At 39.3% G+C, this 22098-nt stretch overlaps 1 protein-coding gene across 14 annotated transcripts in view; it reads right to left on the bottom strand.

Annotated features, from left to right (window-relative positions):
• Dscam2 (Down syndrome cell adhesion molecule 2) overlaps window positions 1-22098 on the bottom strand; it is a 120482-nt gene that overhangs the window by 7012 nt on the left and 91372 nt on the right. For 10 of the 14 annotated variants that reach the window (XM_072009917.1, XM_072009936.1, XM_072009954.1 and 7 more), the window contains exons 4-15: window positions 21304-21450; window positions 21042-21159; window positions 15819-15980; window positions 14902-15185; window positions 10016-10160; window positions 7787-7938; window positions 6735-7007; window positions 4771-5070; window positions 1394-1513; window positions 764-937; window positions 533-683; window positions 48-196 (exon numbers count right to left, since the gene is read on the bottom strand). In XM_072009917.1, coding sequence (XP_071866018.1) covers window positions 48-196; window positions 533-683; window positions 764-937; window positions 1394-1513; window positions 4771-5070; window positions 6735-7007; window positions 7787-7938; window positions 10016-10160; window positions 14902-15185; window positions 15819-15980; window positions 21042-21159; window positions 21304-21450 — 2175 coding nt within the window. Of the gene's footprint in view, window positions 1-47; window positions 197-532; window positions 684-763; window positions 938-1393; window positions 1514-2062; window positions 5071-6139; window positions 6425-6734; window positions 7008-7786; window positions 7939-10015; window positions 10161-14901; window positions 15186-15818; window positions 15981-21041; window positions 21160-21303; window positions 21451-22098 lie in introns of those variants that run through there. The other 4 variants (XM_072009926.1, XM_072009987.1, XM_072009997.1 and 1 more) reach the window with 2 other exon arrangements.

Here is a 22098-nt window from a genome sequence, read left to right as displayed (position 1 = left end):
AACGAATATTTTTTTAGTTATATCTATTTTCATCGATGAAATTATACCTTGTACGAGGAGTTGCACTAACTGTTGATCACGACCATACAGATTGCTTGCTTGACAAAAGTACGCGCCACTGTCTGAGGCTTCCGCCGAAGAAATTTGTAATTGTGCAATCACACCATCCGGTGTTACCTCTCGTTTCACCGTAACTCTTTACACATGATAAAGTAACCGTAAAAAATTTAATCATAATCCTATGTATGTAATTAATATCTAATAGAAAAACAATTGGAACGCAACTTCTATGAATTAAAATTCTTTCTAATATAAACACTCGTGTATGTACATATTCGTTTTATACAAAACACTCGCCAACAAATGACGAATCATCTCGTACAGAAACAAATAGAAAAAATTGATTAAAATTTAATCAAAAGTTAATAAAACTTTAAAACAACTTTTTTCTATCACGCGTTTAAAAATATAAGTTCCTAGCAATATATCAAAGAGTTTCATTCGACAGTATTCAAGCTAATCCCAGCTTTACCGATAGTTCGTCGAGGGATTTAACTCAATTTTTCCTCCTTTCAACCAGGTGACGATGACCGGTGTGTCGCCGTGTACCTCGCAATGCAAAGTTGCTGTGTCACCCTTCTTCACGGTGACGAGCCTCGATGGTGCCGCGAAATACGGAGAAGCTACCAAGACATCAAGACGAGAATATAATGCGTTTTACGTTGATATATAATTTGTTATATGATTATTCAAAGGTACTTACAGTTTACTTTTAGCTGAACTACTTTCCCGATACCACTCCCAATGCCATTGCTCGCTTGACAGAGGTAAAATCCTTCTCTGTCTTCTTTCACGTGTTGCAACAGCAACGTACCATTACTGAGGATTTTCGTGTACGCTCTTTCTCGCAACTCCTCGTATTCACCGGATTTGCTTCCTATTTTGTTGAGATAATAAGATATATCGAATCTGTTTTATCAACGAATTTTAGACGTTTTGTTTTTTTCTTAATTCTCTTTATTATCCGACTAAGAGCAACGTTTACTCGAAGTCTTCTGATAGAAATTCATAATAAAAGTGGTACGAACTTTTCCAACAACTCAATGCTTTATACAAGTTCATTATGTAAATCAGAAACAAAAAGGACTTCCGATAAGATATAAATAAGCGCTTTAAACTTCACAGATTTCTTTAAACTTTATAACATTGTAGAATCTGCGATCTAAAGTTGAGAGAATAGTGAACAATGCTAAAAAAAAAATATTAAATAAATTCTTGAAATTTCTTATCGCTACGATGTTAACAATAAGATCCAATTATGTAAATCGACTTGAAAAAAATTGCAAATAGAATATTATCAATCCTTAATGGATTAACGTAGCAAATTTCTTACCCGTGGCCTTTTTCCAAACGATAGTAGGTGTAGGCACGCCCTGCGCTTGACAGTGCAAAGCGACGTGCTTGTTTCTTTCGACGCTCACGTCCGCTGGTTCCACGATCCATCGCGGAGGTACTGAAAACCAGAGCGGACAGCTTTAGACAAATCGTCGTAATACTCTCGTGTACGTTATTTTTACTGGTCGTTAGCGATTTAGAGACAGGTACGTCGTGAGAGAGTCGTGAAAAGCGCGGTCAAAGGACGAGCTCGTCGACGGTATGGCGCTATATCGTCGTAAACGCAGTATCGAGATACATATGTACAAAACGAGAAAGATACACTGTACAAAAGTGAAAGTACGAAGAGAGCGCAGAACGACGGCGCCTGTCGTCGACGAGAAACGATCGTTCCTTTCTTTCGTTCTACTCTTTACTTTTCTTTTCGACTTCGTTTCTATTCGAAAATGATTTATCTGAGAAGTCGATCGTTCAGTATCGGAAAAACAAGCCGCGGAAAGATTCGACACGCGACTAAACAAATTTTGACAAAATCTCGAATTTCCGTAATAATGGTGGAAAAAATGGTAAATTTACATAATGAAAAAGTGGCAGAGACATTAAGATATAAAGTGAATGAAGGTTCGTAGGTGAGGTTTAGTATGGAAGTGGGGTTTTTAACTGTCGATGCGAGACGTCCGCGACGTACAAGCCTTCGACCGATTCTCTTGGATCGCTTGGAACAAATAAACGACTGGACTTGTTTCTCTGCTTCTACTAAAGGATCATCAATGTAAAGCGGTTCGATCGATACACCATCAACGTACATACGTAGCCCAAAAAGGAGACAGACGAAAAGAAAAAAAAAAGAAGAAAAAATTAGAGAGAGAGAGAGAGAGAAAGAGAGAAAAAAAAAGAGAATGAGGTACACAGTGCAGTATGAAGCATCTATCTGAGATCTCTGTATATCTAGCTACGGCTCAAACGAAATCGCCACTAAATGTGTGCATCGTCTAAATTGCGACAAACACCGGATATGAGTGAGTTTCCAAAACGGTATAAATGATCCGTGACGGTACGCCGCGCATCGACCAGTGTCGAGAGTTTGAGGTTTACTGTATTTTTGGGTGTTCTGTTTGGCGGGTTCTACTTTTTACGGTGGTGAAAAACGCTGCACAAGCGAGATACTGTGAGTGGGAGTTCCAACGTTTTACAAGACGGCAAATACCGGCCACGCATTAACGCGTGCGACAATATAATATATATATAAATATATATATATGTGTATGTAGACCAAATGTATGTAAAGATTGTGTGTATAACGTGTTATTAAATATATAAGATACTCGTTCAATTGTGGCGTGAAACAAGTAGAACTCTCGGAAGAAGAAAAGGCGCAATTGGGCAGGAAATGTGAGGTTCTTGGATGAGAGCATGTCGGCGGAAAACCGAAAGATATATATCGTGGATAGGCGAATAATAATATATATATGTATATATAGATATATCAAGTACCCGCTTCTAACGACTAGTTCGACGAATACGAATTTAATTAATAATAAATACGTACTACTAGCCTACATTACCGGAAAATTCGCGTTGGAAACACATGGGGCGCGTGTTCCTTTACTTTCGACATTGCGGCATACAATGCATCTATATTGACGTTTCATTTGTGCGGATACGTTCACATAGGGCAACACTTTGTGTGCGAGTATCTATATATTTGCCTTATTATCCATTCTCGTTTCGCGTACGGTCAGACGAAACTAGTTCGAGTTCGTTTCGACTCGTGCCCCGTGTATTTCACGACCGCGAAGGAAAGATAAAAAAGAGCGTGACAGAGAGATAGAAAAGACAGTGAGAAAAGCATGCAGAAGTGTAATGAAAAAAGGTTGCCTTCCAACGAGCCCAAAGGAGAGCCACAGCGCATAGGTTCTGTGAAGATTTTTGATCGTGAGCAGAGTGGCACGTGCTCGTACTCGGTTAATCAGAAAACACTTAAAATATATATATATATATATAGAAGTAATAATAATAATATATGTACACAAACACGTAAGGTATATGTATATATAAATATATGTATATGCAGACAGAAAAAACGACAGCTATGTCAATAGTAAAAAGAGAACATGCAAATAAAGTGTGTATGATGCTCACATACACGCACGCACGCAGGCCAGAAGAGAGTTTTATTTTTGTTCGTACACATCGCCATTATCATGTTTTTTTTTTTTTATAGTTTTGCTTGGTTGGTTGGTTGCTCCGTTTTAAAGAAACGAGTAAAAATAAGGAAAGGTGCAAACTGTTACCTTTATTATTCGGTCAAGTCAAGCAAACCTCGGGGGTCCACGAGATACCGACGCATTCCCAGAGAGCCAAAGCAACGTAAATGTAATACACACTGTGTCTGAGGGAACAAGGAGATTTCTTTGGATTTCTAGGAGAATAGGACGGACTCGATGATTCAAGAGGGTTCAATGATGAAACGTGCGTGATCTCGCTACGAATAGACTTTGTATTCTTGGTAAATCGAACAGGCCACAGTAACGTATGTTGCTATATGTAACAGAATTATTGGTTTTAATGGTTCGTCTTTAATCCGTGCGAGAACACTACGACGATTAACGATGGTTATGCAGGGATCGAATTAGTAAAGCGTTATGAAGTGATTCGATCGTTATGGACGTTAAATATGGACGTTAGATTATGGCGATTTGGATACAGGTGGATCTGGTGAATCTCTCCGGATGTACAGTTGGGATCGGGACAAAAGTTGGTCTCGACCTCGACGTTATTTCTCTCACAGAATATATATATATATATTTTTCATCGAGTTACTCTATTTATCTGTTTAGCAGATATTAAAAATTCTCTTTATATCGATCAAAATAGATATGTAATCTCTGATTGGTAAAAAATATTCAGGTACATCTACTAAATGTGCGGATTCACTTTGTCAAATGTCTACCAAAAACCAAACGACAAACACGAACTCTAAATAGATACGTACAAAACTCTTACAGTAAATTCAATTGTCTAAAAATCTTAGCAACAAAAAGCAAAATAACAAGTACGAATTTTATTTGAGACCATATACTAAAAATATTACATTAACCTAAGGAAAATAGGAAACAAAAACAACGAAAAGAACGTATTAGCTTACTAGGAACAAACCACAATTACCTGGGATTTAAAGAGAGAAAGAAACAAAATTGAGCGAATGAAAAATTCTTCGAAAGAAGAATAAGAAGATAATTTCATAGCGTGTATATGTAAAAGGATAAAAGATATTACAGATATTTCCGTCGAGATCGATGGGAAATGCTGGTACAAGATCAAAATTGGAAGTTTCGGGATGATGATGGAAAAGGTCGCCGATCATCTAGTTACCTTTTACCTGTAGCTTGGCCGTGTACCTGACCTCGGCGGCGGGGTTCGCGGCGACGCAGGTATAGTCGCCGGAGTGCTCGGCCGCGAGGTTCGTTATACTGAGGAGACTCGAATAAGGATCCAGTTGGGAGATGTTTGCGACGGAGGCGAGATTCGGCGGCAAAGGGAAAGGACTTTGGCCGTCTTTTAGCCAGGATATAGTTAAGGGTGGGTCACCCGCCGCGACCCCGCACACCGTCCGCGTCCGCATCCCCTCGGATAGTCCCTCTTGAAACGTAAATGGCTCAATAATAGGGGGTACTGGAAAAGGTCAAGAGAGAAGAGAGAACCATACGTGAGAGCGAGAAAAAGATGGCACCAAAAAAAACGCAAGAACCTTTTTTTTGTACCAGGTACATGTGTTCTTTATATATATATGTATAAATATATATATAGATGATTTCTTCAATATAGTAGCGGTATGTTCATATATATTATATATATAGACAGTAGTACGTCCATGTATATGTATAGATATATATATAGAATATAATATGTATATATATATGTAGAATATGTACAATAGAGGCAGTATAGTAACGTAGCAATGTAGAGGAGAGAGAGGGTGGCCCCGCCGCGGACCTGCCCCTGCCGCCCTACAACACCTTGTACACTTATAACTTGGCATCGCACACTCACGCTGCATACGGTCGTTCCCAACGCAAGAGCTAGCATTCGCCGACTCTTCGAAAATTTAGTTTCATACAGATAACAGATTTTTTTTTTAGAAAATACTTTATACAAATTTACATTCGTACATATAAGCGATGCACTTATGTTGTTAATTTTTATTCAAATGTAAAATCTCTTCGAAGAGTCGAGACACGGATGGAGGAGAAAACATAGGATGTGATAATGGCAGGTCTCGTGCAGGAGGATGAGCCACGCTAAGCGTGAGCCGTCATTAAGTATCCGTCATCAGGTCTCTACGTTCCTGAATGACGTCCGATGGCTTTATATCAGATAAAAAAAGACTCCTTCTCGAATGAACGCGTAAGAATTTAACGAGCTGTGTGATCACGCATCTTCATTGTATCGGTTCACGTTGAAAGCTATTTACAGCGGTGAGACAGCACTAACACACATCGAAATTTTCAGATGAAGCGAGAACGAAGAAACGTGTGCGAATAGAGACGCGTGGAAAATGTTTTGTACTCGCTATGACTTCCACGGAGGCGCAAGAGAAAGAGAACAGCGCTTCGAGATCCTCACGCGGTTCATTCGCGAGTGTGGGCAACCGTGTACGCACTCACGCGATCGGCACTCGTACGAATTTCGGGCGGTCAGGCGGTCGTCGGGCAAAAATGAAGGGGGCCTAGAGGAGGATTACCATGAACCACAAGCCGCTGCGTGTGTGATACCTCTGCGGCCAGATTACGGGCCACGCACGAGTAGTTGCCGTTGTGATCTGGAGATAAACTTTCAATCATCAGTATGCTATTGTACTGGTCCATATTGGTGACACTGACTCGCTCCGACGGTCCCATGGATCGTCCGTCCTTGAGCCAGGAGATCGAGAGCGGCAGATCGCCTCTTGTCACCGAGCAAGTCAACGTAGTTCTTTCGCCGAGATGAAGATCACGATCTGCCGTGAATGGGCTAATTTTGGGAGGAACTGGAATAATAACAACAACGACACCTCGTGAACTCGAGAAGCATAGACGAAGATAAACACGTCGCATCTGGAAATCCTTCGCTGCTCATCGTGGAATCCTAGAAATTATCTTCTTCTTTTTCTCATTTTTTCTTTTTCTTTTGGCCGGTTCTTCCACTTTACTGTTGATGGTAGTAATCGTTTTTTGGAAACATTCGATTTGGGTCTTCGTCTTTGCCACGAGACAATAGTTAAGACTATTGGTATCGTTTTCTCGGCATCGAAACACCTGTAACAATCGTACAATAGTGGCACGAACAAAATGCCTTACCGATCACTGCGACGTCTCCCGATCTTCTCGCGTTGTGTCCTTGTTTGTTCCTTGCTGAACACGTGTACACCCCTGCGTCGCCCTTCTTCTGTACGCTCGTGATGACCAAAGTGCCGTCCTTAAGCACTTTCTGCCGGAGATCGTCCGGTAATTCGCGATTTGCCCGCTCCCACTTGATTTCCTCGATCGGATAGCCAGCCACTGGACACTTCAGGCGAAGAGTTTCGCCGGCGACGGCAGTTACCTTTGGAATTAGTCGAATGTATGGAAGACCTGAAGGGAAAATCCAACGATTAATATATTAAGGTTTATGGATTATGAAAGAAAAGTAATTGTTAATTTATCGGTAGTTTTGCTGACTTAAAATAATTACAATCAAATCCAATAAATTAGAAATATTTATTTATGCAATTCTGAAATCTTAGAATCGGAGCTTATAAATTATAAATTATGAATGTTTTAATTTTGCAACCTTTTTGAAAATTTTACCCGAAGCTTCTTCTACAAGTAAGAATGAAAGATTTTCTTACTGCAGGAATATACGAAATTTCGTAGCTAGATAACTTCGAAAGATGTGTGTTATCATTGCAGTAAGAAGTGGAATTGGTCTGACTATGAACATGGTAGTACTACTTTTACACTGTTGCAATAAAATTCTCTTGTCGACAACAAAATTTTGCATGAGAACATAAAATCAAATACAAATTTGGCACAGAATGTATGAACAGCAAAGAATGACAAAATTTTGTTACCTCGAATAGATGAAATATTCAACTGAACGCATGAGCAAACGGCCTAACATCATACGCGGTAATGTTACTTATTCGTTCATAGCTGATAACGCAGTGACGTATTTTAACCATTTTATGTGGCTCTATTTATTTGTGTAACTTATTTCCATTTTATTTAAATAATTTTCAGCTGCGAAAGGCGTCATAGAGTCAGAAACCAAAGCTCAAACGTAAACCATAAATTGGACAAACTCTAACAGGACATCAATTTGCTAAACATTATTCACGAAGTTCGGTCACCGGATTTAGCATGAAATTTACCGTAAACGTTGAGGCGTGCAGCGTGAGTGACTTTCCCTGCTCGATTTTCAGCTGTGCAAGAATATTCTCCTCCATCCTCCACCATCACATGACTGATATTGACGTGCGATATAACATCGCCGTGAACTGTCACGTATTGACCGATAACGAACCTTCGGACATGGATAACAAATTCTCCTTTAATGAACCGTAAATTATTTCTAGATTATTTCTAATATAATATTTCTAATATAATTTATAAATTATTTCTGACATAATATTTACAGATAGACGAAAGTTGGCAGAGAAATGCGCAAAACTCTAGAGAAATGGCCCTCAAAATCAGTAGATATCTGGCATTGATGTCGAATAACTGATACAGTCTCGCTTTTTTCGATAACGCCATGTATATCTCAATATTGTTTCTCTGTTTCCTTTCACTAACTTCAACGAACCACTCAGATACATATTTATAGGATACATTCAGTCATATCTGTCCTAACTCTTGGACGATCATGCGTTCTACCGAATCTCTACAGCATGTAAAACCAGTATGTAAAAAACAGAGCTTCTCCGTAAAAATTCTAATTGACAAAATAATCACCGATGCAATAAACAAATCTCAGAAATCCCTATAAACTCGTACCACCATACGCCATTCGTTAATCTTTTTTTCCAGCTTATATTATCATTTAGCAGAATTCCGAAAGGACGAACGAATATTTCCATCGAGAACGTTCCAAATTGAAGCTATATTTCACGAGCAAAGCTCTCTACGCAATTTCAGCAAAATCCTCCAAGTTAATGAACAAAGTTTTTTTTTCAATTAACGATTAACTTTGACGGGGGGAGGGAACACAGTAACTTCCTACTTCCAATACAGTGCAGAGAGACCACTTTTCAATTACCACGTCGCAATGCGCGTTCTCGACCAAAGCGGCCCGATTTCAATGAAATTGCTAATTTCGCGTGTACCGAGAATCGCGGGCAACAGTTCGTGCGACGAGAAGCGAATTGCACGCGTTTCGCCCGAAGCTGGAGGATCGTGTAGGATGGTTTTTCACAGAAAGAGGAAGGAAATGGCCGAGAACGAGGCGGTACAACAACGAAGTGGCACAGGAGAAGAATCACAGAGCGTCTTTTATGTCGATCTGTCGTTAAACCTTACGAGGGTCTCGCGTCATATCCTCTCGTGTCCGTCCTCTCGTACCTTTGCCTTCTCTATCCTCGACGAATGACGGCCCGTGTCGTCGCAATAAATATTCCCCGGCTTCTTGCTGGGATATTGCACTTGAAATTGAAATTGGCCTGGCTGCAGATGCGACCTCTTGACTATCGCCGCCAGGAGATTGCATTTTAATTACGAGGCATCAAGCACGCGTTAAAACAATTGTTCGAGAGTTACGATCGTATGCTTTATGCGACGATCAAAGAAGCAGTAGCGTATTTTATCAGTCGTATGCGGAAGTAATGGTTGTCACGTTGAGTATCGTTGAATTGAGATTTAGCACGGGCACGTGACAAATTAACCGACTAGCGGAAATAGTTTAAAATTAAACGATCAATATTAAGCAGACAGTTATAGAAATGAAAGAAATTTAATTGGACAAAATATCTCGTCGGAGTATTGCATAATTTAACACGAACGTGTTAACATATTAATCAGCTAGTTGGAATGTTTTAAGATTAAACGGTCGATAGTTGTAAGAAATAGGAAAGATTTAACAAGATGAAATATTATTAGTTGATAAATTATCACGCAAGACGACCATGATTACTTATAATAGGTAATAAATCAAATTAAGTTCGATACTTAATGTAGTAACCCTGAATACTTGGAGTAAGAATATTCGTTTCTTGCTTCTTTTCTATCCATTAATTTGACAAAATGTATTTATATAATTCTTGTCTATAACCTGCAACCTATAATTTGTCGATTCGTTACTATTATCGATATAACAAAATTAAATTTAATATTTGATACATCTATCAATTTTTATTTACTTCTTGATCAAAAAGCGATTATACGATTGTTAAAGTTAGATAAGTTAAATTAAAAACCATACGAGCAAAATCTATATTTCAGTCTTTACACAACCTCTCGTACAATTCCATATCCGGATCGAATTAAGTAACCTATAATTTGCCTTGCAGCGTCTAATCGATATATGCAACAATTAACGAACACTTATACCTTGTATCACGTTGAATACACCGGTACTTGGTTACGTACAATTAAATGAAGCCTACCTTCCGTTGGTTGGCAAAGGAAAGCCGTCCAAGGCCCAGGAGACCTGCGGTGTTGGATTCCCAGCAGCGGAGCACTTTAAGGATACAGCCGGGCCCGGTTGCAACGTTTGTTCGATAAACGAATAGAGCAGCATCGGTGGTGCGTCTGCGAACAGAGAAAACAAGACCAGGCCATATATATTTCTCGGTATCCTTCGTTTTCAACGTTCTTCCCCTTCCCAACTACCCTCGCACTTTGCTCGCGTTTTTATACGACTTCAAAGAAGCATTTGAAGCACACGCGGTTATGAAACGTCCAGAGAAGTATCGAAAGAAATACCGAGCACAAAGTAAGAGGAATTCTTTTTTTTTTGACGTTGCTACTCGACACAGATTGGACTTTCGATCGCGGTGAAGTCTCTCCGTTTCCATCGGTCGATTCAAAAAGAGAGGATGGAGAAAGGCGAAACGGAAAGCAGAAGAAGAAAGATCGAGTCAGCTCGACCAGAGAATAGCCATTCGATTCGTAAATGACCGCGACGCGATCGGATCCATCTCGTTAAAAACGATACGCGGGAAGGTTAGGGAGCAGCAGGTAAGGGTTGAATTGGATAGCAGATAACGGGAGAAGTAGAAATGCCCGTTTGCTCGGGGAAGAAGAAAGAACAAGAGGCAAGAGCGTGAAAGACCACGACGGATTCTTGATTCTAAAAGCTACCACGCCTGCCTGCCTGCCTGCCTGCCTGCCTGGCTGACTGACTGACTGTCTCCCGTGCATCGCGATAGAAAACGAAAGACAATGGGCTCGCTGCGACGGAAGCGCGTCAGAATATTTTTCTCTCTCGATGTTTCTATCTCGACGACACGACGACCGGTGGAAAGGGGCCTAGGAAGGATGAAACGAAGAGAGAAAGAAAGAAGGGTAGAGGATAGAAAGTAGAGGTAGTGGAAAGGCAAAGAAGAACTGGGAAAGTCCAAGATCGAAGTCGAGTCTCTCTCGGTCGACGCCGAGGGACGGAGCTCGCAGGATGAGAGACTTTCCATAATTAAAAGTGTCGATTTCTTCGTCATTAAAAATGCTCGAGCGTCCCGTTACAAAAGACAGTTCCGTCGTCTAGAAACGAAGAGACAAGCGGGTGGATAGATACATATATAGATAAGAAGATAGAGAGAAAGAGAGAGGGAGAGAGAGAAGGAGGAACGGATGACTAAAACACTTTTGTCTACGATGAATACAAGCAGGAAGTAAAGACGACGCTCGCGGATCCGTGTGGAAATTGATGAATCTCGTCTCGATGCCTTCGAGCGATCGTCAATACGTAGTCGCGAAACCGCGACACTTCGTCCGTTGGTTTCAATAAAACAGAATTTCTACCTGACGTTTATTCAGTCTGTCTGCCTTGGGAGAATCGTGAAGGAAGCAGGGAAGTCGCGAGGCGAGTGTCGAAACGTTACGTGGTAGTTGGAAAATGTAGAGCTTTCGAGCGTCGAATGGTCTGCTTATTACGAGCGGTAAGTAAGTTTTAGGCGTAAATAGTCCTGAAAATGGTTCATAGTAGTATAAGTTTATAATAATTCATAATATACAGCTGTATAGAGCATACCGCTACAATACTTTAGTATACACAAAAAAGATCGGGATGCAAAACGAGGAAGAAGATGCTATAAATGTAGCGTTCTGAGATTAACTGCTAATCGCTGAACGATAACTAAAATAGATGTAAAATAAAAGTGAATAAAATATGTGTATATGAAACAGATATGTACAAAAGTAAATGACGTGAAATTGGAAAAAAAAATACGAAGGAACAATGCGCGAGCATCGAAAGCTTTTGCTAGTTGGAACTATGGGTCATTTAAAAATGTCCATAGAATTAATCAATGTAACTGTGAATATTTTAGGAAACTGTTATTTTTACGAACATAAATAAAGAAGTGGATTCTAAACTCATATATTTAATGTACATCATAACGGCCATTTTATGTTGAATACTTTGTGTGCTTTTACACATCGTGTACACTCCATGTATTTTTCTATCTCAATGTATAAATATGCGCACTCTAATTATACATTATACACAAGCTTAAATAAGTTACAGCTTTGCTTCGTACTAATTCGTAACAACGTTTATTGCATTAATTAAACGTTTTCAACATCACATCCATAGAAATCTCTTTTTCCTGTATCTCACAGTATGAAAGAATTTTGAGAAAGACGAACAAATTTCAGCGAGGAAAAAAATGTTCCAGTTCTCGACATTACAGTTTCGTCGAAGTGTATTCACGAGGCCGTGAATCTTCATTCACGCGGCTTGACAAAATACGAGGCAGCCTGGCGTAGCCGCATCCACGAGAAAGGCGAAATTTCATAATGCACTATAGTTCATAATTTTCACAGGGAAAGTAATAGTTTAGTGCTCTTGCGATCGTACTTTTTATATACGCAAACTCGACCTTCTTTTTCTTTCTTTACATCATCACGAAGGCGGGAAGAAATTAGGAGCACCACGAGAGTGCTATCGAAGTCGAGAAAAGCGGCTCGTAGGTTACCAGGCGTTCGATCGGAACGCGATTGGTCTCCATTTGGTTGCAGCTCGTCAACGAAACGACTTTTTTCCGCTAGCCTCTTGGCTCGTGGCATTACAGGCAAGTCATCTCTCTCCCTTTTATTCCTACATTTTTCCTACTCGTGAAATTGTAACGAACCGGTAATCCTCCTTTCTCTCTGTTCCTGTCTCACCAAACTCCTCCTTGGATATATATATATATTTTGGTCTCTCTCTGCTGCTCTGTGTCCAGACCACGGTAGGTCCTTACCACGGGTGTATGGCTTGCTCGAATTCCCTTTGACGTAAATTCCGTGCATTACCGACGCTGACGAGCGAGAGACGCTAACTTCATTGTTGTTTCAAAGGCTCTCCTCTGGCTGGTTTCCTCCGCGTCCCTCGCCAACGGCATGTTCCTCTTTCATGCGCTACTCCTCATCCATAGGTGGGCGGTCCAGATATAGGGCAAACGGTCCAGAGAAAGAAGGAGGGAGAGAGGCAGAGGAAGAAGAGAGAGAGAGAGAGAGAGAGAGAGAGAAAGTGAGAGACGTTTCGTGGTGGTTACCAAAGAGTAGAGGGGAAAGGGGGTTGACAGTGGTAATAGTGGCGAGTACGGAGGAGGTAACGAAAGGGATGGGAAGAGGTAAAGCGGCGTAAAAGAAGCCTCCTCCACTTCAAAGCAGAGATCTCTGTTCTCTCGACGTAACGGTCCACGTGGTTGACATGCTCTTTTCATGATAATCGAGTTCCTGGTAATACGATCGGTAACGTTCACTACCGATCACGCGAACCTACTTTGGAGAGCGCTACGCTTGCATCGCTTCTGACACGTAACCGTGTCGCGTTCTCGAAAAGGGGTGAGAGATCAATTTTCACAGGCATCGATCGGGTGAAAGTATTTCGGGGGCAATAGGGCTCGATTTCCGACGATCGATGAACAGAACACTTGCAATGATGGAAGCTTGTAAGCGGCGAGGGGAATCGTGATTACAAGCTTAGTTTGGGTCTGCCAATTTGGTATTATACTCGATGTGTCTTTAATGGTGTAGTATTAACGAGGCATGTTACGCAACACGTAATTGCGTATTAAATCGTTTTCGTATCATCATTCGTTGAACTTTGATTTTTCTGTTTTTATATCGATACGTATTGGACGTGAATATCTCCGAAAATTTACGCAAATTAGTTGTAACGACGTCGAGGGTGGAGTGAATCAATTGGAAATTCGAAAAAGTCCAAGATTGTTGAAACAATATCCATTGAACGTAAAATTCGAGCACACGCTGCTAAATTACTAAATTAGATTTGATGAATGAATTTTTAATAAGAAATCGGTTAATTCTTAACTAATTTTTTTTAGAACGCTTAGTTGTTTCAATCGAGGTGTCACTTGTAATTATCAAAGAACCAAAATTTGTAAACTGTTCGTTGTTCAATATAGCGGCACTTGAATCGATTAGTATTTTTAATTAATTTTATACCAGTCGAAGTGGAACGCAATTATTAAAATCAAATTCTAGAGCAATCAAATATATTGATAATCAAAATCAGAGGTTAAACAGTAAAATTTATTAATTCCATACAAATTGCTTAGTTAATAAATAAATTAATTCAAAATTAATATTCTAATTGTATAGTTTTTTGTAGGCGAAAATAAAAGCCGTTGTTTATTTTACATACATTTGCAATGGAACGAGGTCACGGATTCTAGACGTCACGTCGTATCAATTTATTAAATTTCCTTCCTGGTAGAATGGCAAGCGTGATGCATTTCCATGCTAATTAGACCGCGTGAATTTTCACGGAAAAGCGATAAAGTTTCGAGACGCAGAAAATGAATCTTCGAGAATGACCTAATTTGCTTTGTGCCCGACCAAGGTTGATAGTTCCGCGAAAAGTGAATTTATACGTATGCATAGACCTATTGAAAGCCCCCTCATTTGCAATTCCGATCGAAACTGCACCGCAACTTTCCATGTAATTTTCCTTTGTGTAGTCCAAGTCGAAATGAAGCCGAGTATGTGGAATTTGGTAATTGAGATCGAGCGAGTCGAATCGAATGGAATACCGTACGTACGAATATATGCTGTTGCGCATTTACGTGTTTCTGCATACGAAAATTACGTAACTTAAAGTAGCTATTCGATCGAATACTTTTTTCCAAGTGTTATTCGTTAAATTTTAAAAACGACGCGAAATTTACACAGGTAACTGGAAGAAGATCATCTCCGAAGAGATTTTGAAAAAACGAGATTTTCCCAAAATGGTGAATTTAATCCTGCTATGAGCCTCGAACTTGCAATATTGCCCCGGTTTCCACTATGGATAGGTCTAAGAGATAAATGAACATTTCTTACGTACCACCCAATTGTAGTTCCGCAGAGGCCTGTGCAGTGTCACCCTCCGCTCGTCTGACGATACACTGATACATTCCACGATCTTCTCTGCTGATACCGTTCAGCCTCAATAATTCTGATTGTCTGCCGGAGCCTGGCAGCTGGCGACCATCCTTGTACCACGTAACAAAGTGTGGTCCAGCTTGTGGATGCGTGCTGACCTCGCATCTAAATTCGGCATTACCTCCTAAATGGACGCTTAACAACGGCGGCGTCACTTCGATGTGTAGCGGGGCTGTCACGATGAGCCTGAAGAACGATTATTTGCTTTGCAACATTGGTTTATTTCTTCCAAGTGCAGGTTTCATTAAGACCTTAATCAAAGACACCTTTTATTTTATCATTTAATTAGTCATGAATCTTAAATCGCAAACGTTTTAGTAATCTTATCGAAATACCAACGCATTATGCTTTCCTTAACTTACTTTCTTTGTAATAAAGTACCGGACGAAATAAAGGCGTTAATAATTTCTTTGTAATAAATTATCAAGATATTATTTGTAAAGTTAAGTATGTAGATAGAGTATTTGCAGGGAGTCCACGGTCTATGGGCATAATTACCAGAAGCAAAGCTTTAACAAGGTCGATTAAACAAGTTTCTCGCTTTCTCTGTATAAAAGGAGATAGAAGTGTTAAAAATTTAACGCAATAGATATCTTTCTATAATTAAACGTTTTCTAGAAATTTCTTGACCTAATTTCAAATCCTTAAACTTTTGTATTGTAGGAAACGCGCTAATTTCAAAATAAGCTTTTCCGAAAACAATATATCTATTTTTTTCACTTTCGTATAGATGTTAATGATTAGGATATAATTTATTAATTATTGAATTTCTTTCTTAATTTATTACTATTTATATGAAATCTATCATTTATTCGTTACCGAATTTCTGCGCTAGCTTCGCCACCAGGATTGGACGCAGAACAACGATAAATACCGCTATCTTCTAACGTCACAGCTTCGAGGGCCAGAACAGACCCGAGCAATCTGGTCCTTGGTCCAGAGAGTACCAGCATTGGCTCGGAACCGGTTTGTGCGTACCATCTGGAAATTGAATCGTAGATGGAACATTAAACCTTAAATGATCGAACCACTGTTTGTGTAAGCAATATTTCACTCTTGAAATAATCCAACGGTGCTACGAAACATAGCGGAAGATTTAGAGATCATAAAGCTTAAAAACACTTTCTACTTGCAATTATGATCCATTAAAATCATTCTTGACGTTATGTTTCAATTATGTCTTCATTCACGTACTTTTTCTATAAAGTATTATGAAGTTATACAGTCTAGTACAACTTATGTTTGTTAAACATGTATGAAATGAAATATAACTTCTTAATATATCCTCTTCTACGCAAATTTTTAATAAATCTCTAGATTTATTTAAGATTCAAAGGACTATACCTAGATATCTTATTATAATAGAATGGGTTTTATACTCGCTGAACTTTACCCCCAAGACTATGATCGTATATATGTACATACATATAGTATTATATACGTATATTGCACATCTTTACTTCCCTTTTATAGCTTTGAGCTTCTTAACATCGTAATTACAGAATTAATATTACTATCATCTTAATTATAGAATTAGTACTACTACTATCTTAATAATAATCACCGTTAATTAAAATCTTCGTTGCTGTATAAAATCTAGTTCCCGTTTATACAACCCTCGTATTAGCAAATACCTGGTTACTCAGAAAATTATCGAAACACGTGCAAACCAATTTTTATATTACGATTCTTTACGTTACGATTAAAACGAAATCAAACACATATTTACGAGATTCGTCCCACTCGTTATTACCTATCATTTTCATTTCGCGCTATCCACAATAACATATTATTTCTCTAATTTATATCTCACGCGAAATTATCCAAAGTACCAATTAAAAATTCCATCGAATCGACCAGCAAACAATCGTGAAAATTCAGCCGACGATAAATTCCCTCGTAATCTCGATTAATTCAAACGTCATTCTACTCACTCGGCAACATAATATATCATCCAATTACATTAACTGAATCCATTGAAATCTCTTTATCGGCGTACAATTCGCGAAATTCTAGCCGAACATTCCGTTGAAAATTTGCCGGCAGCCGCGCAGAAATCCTTTGTAGCGTTCGCACGAAAATGGGTCCTGGCAGCATTCCATTCTGTTCCCGTTCTCGCACGCGAATTCCGGTAAAAATTTTCAAACGTAGCGTCGCGCGGACCGAACATTTCGAAGTTAACGCGGTTTGCATGATTGCAAGTTAATGCGACTTCCCCTGCCGCTTCGAAACTTCCTTTTTTCCGCTAAAGACTCGAGGAACAATTTTTCATCGGAAGGCAAAGCGCTCGCGCATCAGGCAAAGGGCTGGTTGGTGGAGCCGAGACGCTTCAATTTCACTGGCTTTCGGGCACGACGACCTAGAAACGACATCCAGTCGCATCCACAGTGAGCATTTATCCCGGAGATTCCGTACTTTCTTTCATCCTCACCAACGTCTTGACAGTTTTCGATCGAAGCACGTTCGTCGGCTCGAACCACTTCCACAGATCCTCTGCTCTGTTTTTCGTTTCTTTTCCTCTTCTCACTTTCCCCGATCCTCTTCATCTTCGCCTTTTTCGTCCTCTCTATACCCCACCTAACCCCCTTTGTTTTTTGTAGATCGTCCAGGAACATCGTATCTTGTATCTTTGTTCGTTCTTGGATTTCTTGATACGTAAGGGAGCTGACTTCCTTCGGGAATTTTAGTTGGTAGTTCTGGAGGAAGTTACCCGAGGTAAAAAGGTAAGAAGTTAGAGTTCAAACTCGTCTAGTAGATCAGTTCTTCGATTCTTTCGAGAGCGTCAAGATAGCCGAGTTAAGTTAAAGGTGTATTTTATTTGGACTTTGCGACTTTCTGTGAAGTATTTCTCTCTCTCTCTCTCTCTCCCCCTTTCTCTCTCTAGGAAAAGGGAATTACGCTTGTAGCGCGATCAGTTTCATGGTAAATACGTGCTATCTCGATTCGCACATGGTCTGACTGCAGGTAAATTGCAGCAAGTTTGTTGTTAGAAACCGAGCGTTTCTAGTTTCGATTGATTGCTCCTGCTTACGTCGTGTTTTGGAATAATGGATGGTGTAGGAGCGTGCTAATTTATAAGATGAATGTATGGTCAGCCACGTGTTACAATACATATAGCCACATGTTACACGTCTACTAAAACAATGTTTCTTTACAGAATTCTACATAAATCTTCATAATATGATACAATGTAATATAATATAATGAATGAAACTAGAGTTACTAAATTTCTGAAATTTCTTGTAATTACACGAGTCTTGAAAAACATTAATTTGTCTATTGAACATTACATCGTAGTCTCACTTTAAGTTACTAGATGTATCACTATTGGAAACAATTTTTGAAGAAGATACAATCCCTTTTCTTAATAATTTTCTTCAAATTTTTCGCTTCATCGCCTGTTTCCTCGCTTACTGACAATTGTTTTCTAAAAGATGGTCCTTAATTTTTAGTCAAACGTGCCGGTACTCTATGTACGTTCCTTATTACCGTTACCACTGTTCTTCTTCTTATTATTAGCATCATTGTCGTCGTTAATGAAATAAATTATTATTATTAAAAAACGTACAGCTTCGATCGCTAAAACATCCATTGCCTCGTTATTACAAGATAGAACACAACGCGTTAAAAATGCTTTCACTCGTAAATCCGTAGCCGAGCCTAAATCACGCGATAAAACCAGTTCACCTCGTTATTTCAGTCGAATGGATTGGTATCGGTGAAGCATGTAAGTACTGTTCAAGCATATCGTTCGCAAAATGTCTTGGCACGCCATGCTGGCTAGCGATATCGTCAATAAATTTTCATCTCTACAGATGTTTCTTGTCCGGTGCATGCATCTGCCCGTGGTCCTGGGTCGAGGAAAAGGAGATCCAGAAATTCCAAGAGAAAAAGAGAGAGAACGGAGAGAAAAACTTTGTAGAGCAGAAGGCTCCTCGAAGACCCGGTGAGCGACATGGAGAGTTTCCGATTGTGCTCCGTTCGCGGAGCTTCACGTTCGAGTGCTTCCACTTTTCCTCGATCAAAGTCCTGCCCAGTCCTTATTTCTTTACTTACCTTCTATCTCGAATATTCCTGCCTTCGATCCTCCTTTTCCTGTCTCTGACTGTCTTTTCGTTCATCCTTGTTTCGATCCACTTTTCGACGTTGAAAAACGTGGCTCGCATTTTTCTTTTAGATTAAAGAGCCAGATTAGAACGTGCGTTGTTTTTTCTGCTTCTTTTGTACGTTACGCTTTTATCGCCATTCCATTGGCATGGAAGAATTTTCTTTGTACCTGAACTTTGAGACGTTTGTCTTCAACCTATGTAGTTCTTCGGCGAGGGTAAATGTGTATGTCGATCGTAGTTGATTTACACAGTTGTACGTTGATTTATCGTTTTTTAAAAATTGATAAAGGTGGAGAACCCAAACGGTGGACACATAGAGATTTATCGTATCACACAGAGATTAAAAGGTCGTATTCCGAAGGATTACGTCTATACACAATCCTCGAAAGATCGATGAATTTTCATATCTTGCATCGTGACGGTAATCGTATCACTAGGAAAAGCTATACTCCTCGGTGAACGCTCGATTTACGCGAGAATTCGTGTTTCCGTTTTATGGATGCTTCGTTTTCCGCCGCTTTGAACTCGCAACGACCAATGTCCCGCAATTACAGCGTTAAATTCGTTTATATCGTTTGTAATGATAATTGTAACATTAAATTTACCATGCAACATGCCATCGGTTTTCGATTACGCGTAATTATTCCCATGATTATTTGGATGTATTATGATTTAATTTATATTTGCCAAACAATTCACGGACAAAGACTGTACATATATAGCTCGATCAATTGAGCTGCGTCTTTCGTTCCATAAATAGCCTTTCGCCGCAATTTCGTTCCCGTGGACTATTAATATACAGAAGAATTTTTAAACGGATGAACTTTTACGAATGAAATATCTGCATATTTTTCATACCAACAGTTAAATTGTTCTCCGTGGTAAAAAGTATTAAATTATCAAATGGTTGGATTTCAGAACAAATACGACGTGAATAATAACCATCGTAGCTTGACAACTCGAACGCCAGCTATTTCTCAGCTTCTAGAAAACGGATCGAGATGGAACATATTCTATTTTCTTTCGCGGACACTAAGATATAGAACGGAGAAAATCCCAGCAAAACTTGTTCAATAGTTCTTACACGATGCGAGTATAAGCAGACAAACAAACAGACAGACAAAGATTGAAAGAACTAGACACAATAGCTTATGAAATGTTTCTGGATAACTGTTTCTCTGTTATTCAATATACAGACACGATCCTTCTACTGTTTTATCATTATATATAGATATAGATTGCTAGATAGTTGGAGAATTTCCGGCATTTTGGACGCACGTCGGTGTATAGTCGCCTACATGTTTTGATTTTCGACATTTTTATTGTTTAATTTACCTTTCGTGAGTATAAAATATTGATTCCTTAATAGTAAAGATATTCCTATATCTGATTTTCATAAATCATATTAAATAATTTAGGAAATACGAAGTAAAGAATCAAAGTCTTGCTCGATATTCGTACGTTGACTAGTAGAATGAGTCCTTCGCGACAGACACAGTAGTACTAACCAATCATTAGTTTCTAGAGCGACGGAAAAATCGTACGGTCTCTGTTACGTACAACTGGTTGTAACGAAGAGAATAAAAAAAAAAAAGATTATATTGTATATCGCAATAGAAAAAAGAAATATTTCTTTTAAAGATGACAAACGGGAGTCATGATTATTGCGATTATACATGTATATATGCTACTTAAATCTCCAAGTATTCTACACATTGCAAATATTAAATGTAAAGTAAGAATTTAAATAAACGATATAAGCTTATAATTTAATTTACACAAATCTTATGTATTCACGTTAATGCGATTAAAAAGATCCTGCGTATCTAAACAAAAGTTCGCCGATGTAAAATAAAATTTATACTCTTTATAACAACTCTTCGTAATAGGTAAAGAGCTAAGGTATCTCTATCGAAATAAATGGAAAACTCACCGATATTCAGGAGTAGGGCAGGCCTGCGCTACGCAGACTAACGACGTTGATTCATCTTGCGCGACGTGAACAACGCCGGAGTTTTCAAGAATCACCGGCGGCATCACCCCTCTGTGATCTACAAAAAAAAAAAAAAAAAAAAAAGGGAAAAAAAGAATCGTTCGAGAGAGGGTCGATTAATGCGGCGGGTAATTGGAAAAAACCTCGGAAATTTCCCGACGATAAGAAAAATCGGCCTGTCCACCGGAGTGAAAATTACTACCTGCTATCCTTACGTTGGCCACGGAACTCACTACCACTTGTCTAGTGAGACGATGCATCGTTCGACATCTGTATCCGTGTATTTGATCGCTGAACTCCAGGCTGTGGACCAGAAGTTCCCCGGTTGGTAAAAGGTGAAACTTCCCATCTGCAACGCAAATAATAAAAACGAGATTTATGTTTTCGTATCATTTATTGCCTCTTATCGTCGTAGTTTCTCGTTACGTTATATTATATATCCGCGTGTTACGCGTATTCTATACATTTCTCATAAATGTTTAGTTATAATCATTTGTAGCAATAAATTTCAATTTATCAGACACTAAACAACGATATCCATTAATTTCAACGACCTATAACAACGATCGTTCGTAATAAAACAACTACGATAATTTTAGCTATAGATCGTTCGTCGAATCTAATAAACAAAAGTATCGATTCGTCGAATGGAACTCTCTTTTCAGAAACTGTTGCGAATATCCTCGATACGAGGTATAATATCGGAGTCGCCATACGTTTGGACGCGATTCGCGTCCGAAAGCTTTCATCACGACCAGAACATGACCGGGCTATCGAGTAGACGTTTTGCAATCCGGAAAACGGCGAAGTCTATCTTCCCCGCGGTGTTAAACGCGATTATATCGTCCCCGGAGCAAATAGCTCCACGTTCGGTGAATTATTTAACGCGAGATACGACGATAGTGGGATTTGTGATACGTTGCAGAGCATCCTCTGCGTGACACTCTTTCGTACATGGCAGAAATATAACGAGAAATTTTTTAACCTCCGTATTATT

This window comes from Bombus fervidus, chromosome 1, assembly GCF_041682495.2.
Source record: "Bombus fervidus isolate BK054 chromosome 1, iyBomFerv1, whole genome shotgun sequence".
NCBI classification, from domain to species: domain Eukaryota; kingdom Metazoa; phylum Arthropoda; class Insecta; order Hymenoptera; family Apidae; genus Bombus; species Bombus fervidus.
This window is presented reverse-complemented; position numbering and strand designations above follow the sequence as displayed.